At 33.0% G+C, this 11259-nt stretch overlaps 2 protein-coding genes across 11 annotated transcripts; one reads left to right on the top strand and one right to left on the bottom strand.

Annotated features, from left to right (window-relative positions):
• Positions 1–2055: 2055 nt before the first annotated feature.
• LOC136217048 (putative UDP-rhamnose:rhamnosyltransferase 1) lies at positions 2056–3663 on the bottom strand. The gene has a single exon (XM_066003624.1). It carries the CDS (start codon positions 3661–3663, stop codon positions 2248–2250), a length of 1416 nt encoding a protein of 471 aa, XP_065859696.1. The 3' UTR covers positions 2056–2247.
• LOC136217049 (uncharacterized) lies at positions 2993–6790 on the top strand. Of its 10 annotated transcripts, none has more exons than XM_066003626.1 (7): positions 2993–4190; positions 4268–4905; positions 5296–5409; positions 5671–5751; positions 5860–5916; positions 5995–6282; positions 6451–6790. In XM_066003626.1, the coding sequence occupies exons 4-7, from the start codon at positions 5744–5746 to the stop codon at positions 6563–6565; spliced, it is 468 nt and encodes a 155-aa protein (XP_065859698.1). In that variant the 5' UTR covers positions 2993–4190; positions 4268–4905; positions 5296–5409; positions 5671–5743; the 3' UTR covers positions 6566–6790. The 10 variants fall into 10 exon arrangements, with proteins under 10 accessions (XP_065859698.1, XP_065859700.1, XP_065859699.1 ...); XM_066003628.1 differs by having other exon boundaries at positions 2993–4522; positions 4638–4905; XM_066003627.1 differs by having other exon boundaries at positions 2993–4522; positions 4632–4905.
• Positions 6791–11259: the final 4469 nt, after the last annotated feature.

Below are 11259 nucleotides of genomic sequence, written 5' to 3'. Positions count from 1 at the left end.
TACCACACTCAATATGGAACCAAATTTTTTATTTTCCAAAATCATTATTTTCAGAACTTTCTCTCTCTAAAACATTCATTTTTTCTCTCCTCATCTAACAACATCTAAATAACCTCAAAATTAAAAAGTTAAACAATTAAAAATTGCTTAGAATATCATGAAGTCTTTGAATTTTTCAATTTTAAAACCGTCAACGCTCATTTTAGTTTTGAGATCCATGTTTTTAACAAAGCAAAAAAACATTGGTCATTTCCTAATCGCATAAAAAACTTTAATCATCGTTTGGACAAAAAAAAAACAAAAAGGACCGGAACTAGTACTAGTCCCTCTATTCAAATAATGACACATCAACGGTTGGATTGATGTGACATCATCATCTAAGTAGTCGGGATCAGTACTGGTCCGGCACGTTGTAAAAAAAATTGGAAAACGAAGCAATAGTATTTACTTGTCACGTCCGTGTCTAAATTTCTAGAATTTATATCTTGATAGTATTATATATGATAAATATTAGGTGTATGATTTTTATTTGGTGTTATAGGAAAAATTTGGAGTTAATTTGATGGTTTTATGTGTAAATTAAAAGTTTAGGATAATTTTTAAAAGATTATAGAAAGATAAAGGACCAAATATGATATTTTTAATATTTGAGATATATAAATCTCAAATCTGTGATGCGGTGATCATTATCTTCCTTGTTTCTTTTCTTTTTTTTTTCTAATCCTGTTTTTGATTCATCAATTTTCTCTGAATCGTTCTCCATCGTTTCTTTGATTTACGGAGATTTGACCGTCCGAATCACTCAAAATTGAAATCATAGTATTCTTATACATAGTTTTAAGTCCTAACCGAAGAGTTTTTGAATTTCAGAAGTGTTTGGAGGGAAACGTCTTAGACAGAATTTAGCGGCGAATCGATCGGGTGTAAGGTAAGTAACTATCAACTATATTTTGAGTTTTATATATATGGATATATATATATATATAATCAAAGAATTTTCAGAAAGTGATATTTTAATGTTATGCAAGAATTTTGTAAATTGGGGTTTTTCACGATTTTGCTTTTTATTGTGAAATTATGATGCTTCTATGTGAATTTCAGATTTTACTTGATTATGTTGATTTAAGGCTTAATTTGGTTGATTTACATATATGCATATATGTTTTTGGTTTCAATATATATCTATATTGAACAAAAGGAATTTGATGATTTCTTACGAATTGTTTTTGGATTGAGAAATCTGTTTCGGTTATTATTGTTATTATTTTGGATTGAAGTCCAAATATGATTTTTATGACACAAAAGGACTAATTGAAGCCAAATGATTTATGGTTATGAAATAGTTTGGAATTGGATTGTGAAAGGAAATTTGAGCACGTTATGATTTTATGATTTTATATCCATCGAGAGTTATCCGGATCAGTGGTTTTATATTTGAAGGCCATGTTCAGTAAGGGACATGGCCTGTGTACACAGTCTGAAGACCTATTGGGTATGGCAGTGAAGTGTTGGGTAAGACCATATGGGATAGGCAATGTTAAGAGGCGTCTCGACTATATATGTGGTTATGGATTGAGACTTAAGGGGAGAAACTCGAGGATGGATACAATATTTTAAGTTTATTTGGATTATGTTTTCGGTTATGATTGATTTTGATATAAGGTTTTACGTTTGATTGATTACGAGTTGGTTTGATAAAACACTTATTTGATTACAATATTTTATAAGGTTTTGAACTCAAGAATGGATACAAGATTATATATTTTTATGGTTTTGGTTTACCATTTTGACTATATTATGAACTTACGTTTTGAGTATATTTGAGAAGGTTTTGATTAAATCCCTTTATAAAAGGTATATATGTAGCTATGTTAAGTAAAGTTAGTTTGTATAGTTGATAATTTCTTACTGAGATTTTTGTCTCATGTTTTTAAATGTTTTAATGTTTTTAGGTGAGACAGTACAGAATATAGAGAAGGTTACCGACCGATTAGGCGAGGTTTGGAAGTTGGCTGCTTATTGTTAGCATTATGGTTAGAACCTTGGTATTGCAATTGTAATTAAATGATATTGGGATAAATTGGAGACTCCTAAGTATTGATTACGATCTTTCTATTTCACGCCCGATGCCGATTGAGGTCGTTTAGGGTCGGGTGTGACACTACTAGTGTGATTTGAATTTAAATAGAGTTATTAACTCCTTCACCAAATTACACGAGTACCAAACCAGAAGTAGAATGCTAATTATCAACTCAAAGTTACATTTTTTTCCTTACTTTTCAGAAACTGAACAAACATAGCAATATAATAATCTTGATGCAACTTTTCATTTCCAAACACTTGTGCAGCTTCACTTGCACAAGCTCTCAAATCTTTACTTTCATCGGACACCATTCCCATTCTCAAAGCCTTAGCAATTCCATCTCTACTAAATGAGCCATCTTCATTCCTTTCAACTTCAACTCCCAAACCTTTCTCTACCAAAAACTTAGCATTCAATGGCTGATCAATCACAAATGGCAATAAGATAAGACAATGACCAAATTGCAATGTTTCAGTCACAGAACCCCATCCACAATGAATCAATGTTCCCCCAATTGATAAATGCCCCAAAATCTCCATCTGCGGTACCCATCCGAAACTCACAATTCCTTTCCCACATGTTCGCTCGCTAAATCCTGGAGGTAACGAGTCAAGATCGTCTTTTGCCCAATTGGGTTTCCTTAATGCCCATAAAAATGGTAACCCAGATAGCTCTAACCCATGAGCAATCTCAAAGACTTGATCTTTACTTAGCATATACTCACTCCCAAAGCCTACATAAACAACCGATTTAGCCTTCTGTTCATCTAGCCATTTGAATATTTCATCGTTAATTTCTCTTACTTTGGGTAATTTGGGTTTTTCTAGATGTAATAGGCCTACAGGAATCACAGATTTTCCAATTATTTCTTGCAATTTATTAAGGTAATCACCTTCAATCTCTGTGCAGGTACGAATAGCAATAACTTGACAAGAACTCAATATTTTGTAAATCCTTTCAGCATCTGAGACACCAGAAGCGTTTCTGCTGTAAATCCATTGAAAAACATCTATAGCTTCATTTTTTCTATAAGCTAAAGAAGAAGGGAAATCAATCCAGTCAGGCTTTGAAGTCAGACTTTCCCAAGACGGACGGAGTTTCTTATGACCTTCACCAGTTAAGCACTCAGGATTGGCGAGAAATAGAGTTGCAGCAGCAGAAAAAATTGAGAAGTAAACAAGAGGAACTTGGTTTTCTTGGGCAATTTCAGTTATCCAGTGAGGAATTCCATCAATTATAAGCCAATCAGGTTTTTGTTGGGTGATAAGCTTCTTCAAGGGGTGTTGAAGGAGGTCATATGCGATTTTCAGGTAATCTATTTTTGAAGTGGGGATGTCAGAAGTGGCCTCTGCATGTTCTAGGAGAGATCCATCTTCTAAAATTGGCATTGGGATCTTAATGAATTGGATTAAAGTTTGTAGATTTGGAGAGATTTTAGGGAGTCTATAGATGTTTTTGGGAGTTGAGATGAAAGAGACATGGACTCCTGACTTGGCTAAGGCTATGGAAAGTCGAAAGAATGGAATTAAATGGCCAAAGCCACACCATGGTAGCATCATTATACGAAGCTCTCTTCCCATTTTTTTTTTTTATCAAATGAGAAAACTCTATGAATGGTGAAAATGGAAGTTTTGGAAATATGGTTTCAAGTTTTAGAATTCATGGGAATTTATAGATGAGAAAAAATATTAAACTAATGGAGTGAGTAAATGATTGACTATTAATAGGGAATAAAAAAACTACTTATATTGAAACATGATAAATGCTATGACTAAATAATAGTATGCAAGGTAAGAATAATACAGACACTACAGCAAAAATGGGCTTTACCAGCCCTTTTTTAGAGGCTATACTAATAACCGCCGGAATGGGCTAGGCCCATCCTCTAATATTGAGGCGGATCTAAAAATAGCCTCAAAGTAAACCCCTGGGCCATCAAAAATATATATTTGAGAAAACCTTTTGGTCATTTCCCTAATTTTATTCATTGTCTCTCTGTTCACTTGAAAACTCTATCGCGGCCTTCAACTACTTGATTTTGAGGGTTCTAATTGCATGTCCGACGATTTGATCTTCCCTTGAATCCTCTTCTATTTTCTTCTGACTGGTAAGCTCGATTACTGTTCTTCATTTCAATATCTTCAAAAATTGATGTATTTACATTTGGTAATTTTTCATTTCGAGTTCGTCATGCTCCACCATATTCTTTGAATGGCGTCGGCTTGTCCTCGGTCGTCCGATGGATGACGTCAAGGCCAGCTACAGTTTCGGCCGTGAGTTAGGTCGCGGTCAATTTGGTGTAACTTATCTTGTTACTCATAAGGAGACTAAACAGCAATTCGCCTGCAAATCGATTGCTACTCGGAGACTCGTTCACAAGGAAGACCTGGAGGATATCCGCCGTGAGGTTCAGATCATGCACCATCTCACCGGCTACAGGTCAGTAATCTAATTAATTTAGCGAAATTGATATGTATTTGGGGTATAAGATAAGTGCAATTTTGATTTTGGTGTTCTCTGTATTTTTGGGGGTAAATGGAATTGGTAGAAACAGAAGGATCTTACACAAATCAATTAGTATTGGATTCAATTGATGTTCATGTTGGGCAATCTTATTCAGTTCTTGTGACAATGGATCAGGATGAATCTGATTACTACATAGTTGCAACACCTTTGTTGTTCAATAATACAAGCTTGAGCCCCTTTGCTGGTGTTGGGGCAATGCACTATATGAATTCAAATTCTCAGGTTCAATGTCCTTTACCTGCTGGTCCAGATCCTTTTGACATGGCTTTCTCAATCAACCAAGCTAAATCCATAAGGTAAAACACTATTCTATCTATAATATTTCAGTCAACTTCATTTTGTTTCAATAATGTGATTGAGCTTCCTTTTACAATTAGGTGGAACATGACAGCAGGAGCTTCCTTTTATCTTAATTTTTTTTATATAGGCTTAAATACATCAGGCAGCCCTGAACTCCCTTAAACTTACTTAAAATGATCTATTGTCCCTGAACTTGCTTAGAGTGTCTTAGTGGCCCCTGAGCTTGCTTAAAGTGGTACTGCTTCAACTTGCCAAAATCTCCTCATATTCTGCCACATATCACTTAGAAGTTAATTATGTCATTTAAGCAAGTTAAAGAGGAAATATTGATGAGTAGTATTTGAACCCTGAGGCTTATATATTGGAATTGGTTATTTGTGGGTCAGGTGAAATTGATAGATAATTTTACCAACAAGGAAGGAAAGACGAGCCATTGCTATAGGATTACTTACCGATCAATGGAACGTTCACTCACAGACGAGGAAATTAATAAATTACAGGTAAGATGAGACACTCTTTTGCTGCATCACAAAACATCTTGTTAATATCATTGGTTGTTTTCTTTTCTTTTTTTGAATGGAAACAAATGGTCAAACAAAGGGTTAGTTTTTCTTTAACAACACTAACACTTGAGTTGTATTAATACTTGCAACATCTGCCGAGTTCTCTTGCTCTGTTTTGTGTGCCTATGAAAAGGTTAGCCTTGTAGAAGAGGGGAGTTGAATAGCTGTGTATTCATGCCATTGGTGTGTTTTTGATAGGCAACAGAGGGAAAAACATGGCTGGCTGATGAGAAAGTATTAACTCAATTGGAAATGCTCAAGTTAGAGACTGATGGAAAGGTATGCCTAACCCTTTAAACTGCTTCTAGCTATGCAGCAGTATTATGATATATTTGGTGTAACTTGCATTTTTATTAATTTATTGTTCAATTTTTGTTATTACATCAGATCAAATCAGACGTTGTTGATTATTGTTTGCTCTCCTCGGCCTCCTTTGTTAATGCGGTGAGTAATTTGGTTTGGAAAATACGGGTAAGCGCTGGATTCTGGTAATTTCTTTGCTTCCATATTTTGTGGTTGCAGGAAGGAGCTTTATGTGTTGAACCTCACAAGTAATAGGTTCAACTCTAGTATTTTAGCTTCATTGGGTGCTCTTAAATCACTTCAAACTTTAGTTATGGGAGATAATGAAATAACAAGTATCTTCCCTAAAGGTAAATTATTCAACATATATTACTTCTTATTTTATTTACTTTCCCAGTTGAAGAAACCATTCCTAATAACATTAATGATCAGAGATAGGGAAGTTGAAATACTTGGAAACATTGTATTTGAGCTACAATTACCTCAGGGGTATGCTACCTCTACAAGGTAAATATATTTTGTGGGACTTTAAGATCATTAGAGAGGAAATAAAAAACAGGGGTAAGATGGGTTTTGACATTAGAAGTTAGGATTAGAGGACACATATATATGATATGTGGAAATGATGTTTCTTTAATTTCGTTGGTTTTGATGCATCACCTGAAAAATTCTCAGGGAGCATGGCAAGAAGGCTTGTTGCTTGGGGTTGACATCACTTGCGCTTCCTGCAAATCAATTACCGGGAGAGGCTTTGGAAAGAAGCTGCTGCAAAGGAAGAAGAAGAAGCTGAAGATGATGATGATATGGATGGGTTCTAGACTGATCATGAAGATGATACCAAGGGGTCTAACATTTGGGGATGAGGCTGACAGCATTAGGTTGCAGAAGTTAGTTTCTTTTAGCATTTTAGAAATGACATTTGTAATATATTCCTTTAGATCCATTTAGGTTAATGTGTTGAATTTAACAATATATGAAAATTCAAAAAATTTGATGTTACATGCTCTATTTGAAAGTTTTATGAATATAAATTTGAATAATTGGTCTATAATTAGTATTAGGTGCCCAATTGGAATATAAATAATTAAAAAGCAAAAATCACTAATAGGGGCGGTTAAAACCGCCCCTTGACTGAGAGGGGAGTATTCCAGCACCACAATAGGGGCGGTTTAAACCGCCTCTACAAATCCGCCGCTAAATTTTATCTACCCCGTCGGTGATAATTTTCGTCGCTATTCTGTAGCTCCGGTCCCCTTTGGCGACAGATTTGGGGCGGTCGGTAAAACCGTCCCTAGACCTTGTAGGGGCGGTTAAAACCGCCCCTACACGTAAAAAAACTGCCTCCATAGGCAATTTTTGTTGTAGTGAGATACTAGTAAATTATTTATCTAAACATATATTAATAATACGATAAGGTAGTAAGTGGAGAAAGAAACCAACACTAAAATAATGATGCATTGTATCTAAATTTATTAATCTTATCAAAAAGAAGTTTATTAATCTTAAGTTTGCATGATTTAAAATAGAATGGATGTATAATTATATTAGAAAATGAAGTGTTGTGAATTGTTTCAAATATGAGTATATAAATAGACACGTGTACTTTAACTTCATATACTAAAATATAAAAATTCATATATTATAACTTTTTTTCCATGACTACTCACTGGAAATATGTAAAAAAGTACTTAGTTCAAAATGAGACCAATGTGTCAAATTTAGTTTATGTCTTCTTAAAAGTTAAAGATGAAATTCAGCCAGTTCGCAAGAAAATAATAAACAATTGACAATGGATACCTATTTTAAAAAAGCATAAAATTTGAAATTGTTTAATAAATGTTTTATTTTATGAATTATATACAAATTTTATAAATATTTAATGAATTATTATTTTATATTTTCAGTGACACTCAAAGAATTTTTTATTTTTAAATTATTGTCATATATATTTAGTTAGGTTATTATTTTATCTCATTGGTCCAAATCAAAACCAGAAAAAAATATTATTTAATTAAGATTATTAATTTATCAAATATTCATTTATCGAGATTTTTTACTGTATATAAATTTCAGTAACAACACTTGAAATCAAATTCAGGTAAAATAAAAGTAGTATATGAATCACTTTTTTGTTATGGGACAATTACAAAACTAGCACCTTTTAAGGTGTTAGTTTTCTTTTCTAACTCCTTTTGAAAAACTCACCAAAACTAACACATTTCAACAAGTAACTTCCAAGTTTACCCTCATCTTCTTCCTTAACATAACTGTGTCTTTGTCTTTCCTCATCTATCTCTTTCTCACGCTTTCTCTCTCTAAAGAACAGAATAATCTACAGAACGACTTGAATACTACAACAATCAATCCAACCCACAGTTTATATAACAAAATTTCTACAATCATATAAGTTTTTCATTGGGTTTTAGTTTTATTGAAAAGATTTAAAGCTTAGTCCATTCATCGTTATGGTGAACGGCGAACGGAAGAGGAGGAAGAAGCGACCATTTTTTCCGGCAATCTCGTCCCAATATATATTGTTTCTCTTCCCTTTTCATGTTTTTCTTGGTCGTGCGAATCCAAAAAACAGTGGCATTGTTATCTGAAAATGGATTTGAGTTGGAATATCAATTTCAAATTTTTTTCCCCGACAGTGTCGATATTTGTAGATATTTGTAGATATTTGTAATATTTGTAATATTTGTAGATATCTGTAGATATGTGTTGTCGATATCTGTAGATATCGACACATATCGACAAATATCTACAACACATATCTACAGATTTGTAGATATCTGTCGATATGTGTAGATATGTGTCGATATCTGCAGATATCGACAACACATATCTACAGATATCTACAGATATCGACAGATATCGACAGATATCGACAAATATCTACAAATATCTACAGATATCTACAAATATCTAAAAATATCGACAAATATCTACAGATATCGACACTGTCGGGGAAAAAATCTGAAATTGATATTCCAACTCAAATCCATTTTCAGATAACAATGCCACTGTTTTTTGGATTCGCACGACCAGGAAAAACATGAAAAGGGAAGAGAAACAATATATACTGGGACGAGATTGCCGGAAAAAAATGGTCGCTTATTCCTCCTCTTCCGTTCGCCGTTCACCATAACGATGAATGGACTAAGCTTTAAATCTTTTCAATAAAACTAAAACCCAATGAAAAACTTATATGATTATAGAAATTTTGTTATATAAATTATGAGTTGGATTGATTGTTGTAGTATTCAAGTCATTCTGTAGATTATTCTGTTCTTTAGAGAGAGAAAGTGTGAGAAAGAGATAGAGGATGAAAGACAAAGACACAGTTATGTTAAGGAAAAAGATGAGGGTAAACTTGGAAGTTACTTGTTGAAATGTGTTAGTTTTGGTGAGTTTTTCAAAAGGAGTTAGAAAAGAAAACTAACCCCTAAAAGGTGCTAGTTTTGTAATTCTCCCTTTTATGATTGATTCATGCATATAAACACAATATTAGTATTATTTTTGTTCTTTAAACAGAATTACATTATTATTTTTGAATTTTATTTGTTTGAATATCAAAATGATCGAACCCATATGCTGGATTTTCACGTGATTGATCTTGTTTTTTATTCAAAAATAATTAAATGAGTAGCTTAATAAAGAAAAAGCAAATCAAAGTAAATTGGGTAAAAAATGAGTGTGAGCTGTCATGATGTTAATGTTTCATAGTAATTCCTTGTCGCTTTGGCTTTTTGAGATTCCAAATAAGCTTCACAAATGTTTTCTAGTATGTCATGATAATATTCCATCCATTATTCCTTTATAAAAGTTATTTTAATAAATTAGTTTTTTTTTCTTAAATATAAGTATTTTAGTTTTTCAAAAAAAAAAAAAATTTAGTTGTTTTATCTAAACATTAATTTTTTTTTATCTTGATCTACATTACGCCAAAACCCTATTCAGACGGCGGTTAAAAACCGTCGTCCTGCGAGATATAAATCTGTCATGGGGCTCGCTGCCGTCTATTGCACCTTCAGACGACGGTCAGGTTCTGTCATGTTTCGTTATCACACATGATATTAGCCTATTTGCTTAATGTCATCTTACCCTTGTTACGATGCAGCTTCTTTATTACTGCCGTCACCTTTAATGTCATCACATGACATTCTAACAATTAAAACCGCCAGAGCGTGTGGGAAATTGGCATATTTAATTTGAGATGACAGTTTGTATACTAATTTCTGCCGTTATAGCCTGTTTAGATGGCACAGGTCTTAATCAATCATGTCAAATGATTTTTTTTCATATGACAGATACGTTTATTTTAATGTCTTTTTATTGCTGTTTAGATGACATTTTTAAAAATTAAAATGTCACTTTATGCCCTCTTCTTCGTTTGAATTTCTGGTTTTTATACCTGAATACAGAAACATTCTAAAATATGAAGATGAAATTCTGTATATCAATGGTTTTAATTTTATTGGAGACTAATACTTATAATATGTTTACATTTGTGCCTATAACGTCAATCCATATCTTGAATAACCAATAAATTTCTGAATTAAAACACACAAAAAATAACCAATCTTCCATAAGTCAATCCATATCTTGGAGTAATAATTAGGCCTATAATCCCAAAGGTCTTGGTATCTGCAAAAGCCAATCAAGTCATTAATATTACACACATCCCTAAAATCAGCAGTAATTAGAGCATCTCCAATAGAGGTGCCTAAAAGAGTGCCAAACTTACTAAAATATAGTATTTTATTGTCTCTTTTATCCACATCATTTTTGGCAACTTTAATTTAAAAAAGGGAAAAGTACAAAAATAAACCTTGTGGTTACACCTATTTTCGAACAACACCCATGTGGTTTAAAAGTTTGCAAAGTGGTACCATGTACTTCATTCCGTTAGCAAACACATACCAAATTGACTAACGGTGTTAAAAGTCAAAGGGTAAAGAGTTAATTTTGTTTTTATATTTATTTATTTTTATAAATTGACCCCCTTATTATCTAATTATCACAAACAAACCCCAAAATAAAAAATAAAAATCAAATATACCATCTTCTCCATCTCTCTTTAATTTATTTTTTCTTATTTCTCTCTTCTCTCTCCTCTTTATTAATTTCTCTCTCTAAAATCAATTGAATTTAGAAGTTTTCAATTTAATGACATTTACTAACAAATTAAGCCAGCAAGTAAGTATTTCCGGTTCTCAAAAAGAAGGGTAAGCTCTGTTGTCTCTAAACAAATTCTCTTCCATAACTTCACACCCAAAACAACAAAAGAACCCAAAATCACATAAACAAATAAAACCAGCTCTTAAAATTGAAAATATCGAAAACCTTTGAAGCCTCACGACCAATGTAAAGCGTCATCTTGTTCTCTTCGTAGTTGTTTTCTGATAACCACCACTTCCATAGTAGTTGAAAACCCATCGGTCAACATCATTACAAAACCACTCTCATATGATCAGTTCCTCA

This window comes from Euphorbia lathyris, chromosome 2 (assembly GCF_963576675.1).
Source record: "Euphorbia lathyris chromosome 2, ddEupLath1.1, whole genome shotgun sequence".
Taxonomy (NCBI): Eukaryota; Viridiplantae; Streptophyta; class Magnoliopsida; order Malpighiales; family Euphorbiaceae; genus Euphorbia; species Euphorbia lathyris.
Note: the sequence above shows the minus strand (reverse complement) of the source record. Positions and strands in the feature narration are given on the sequence as shown.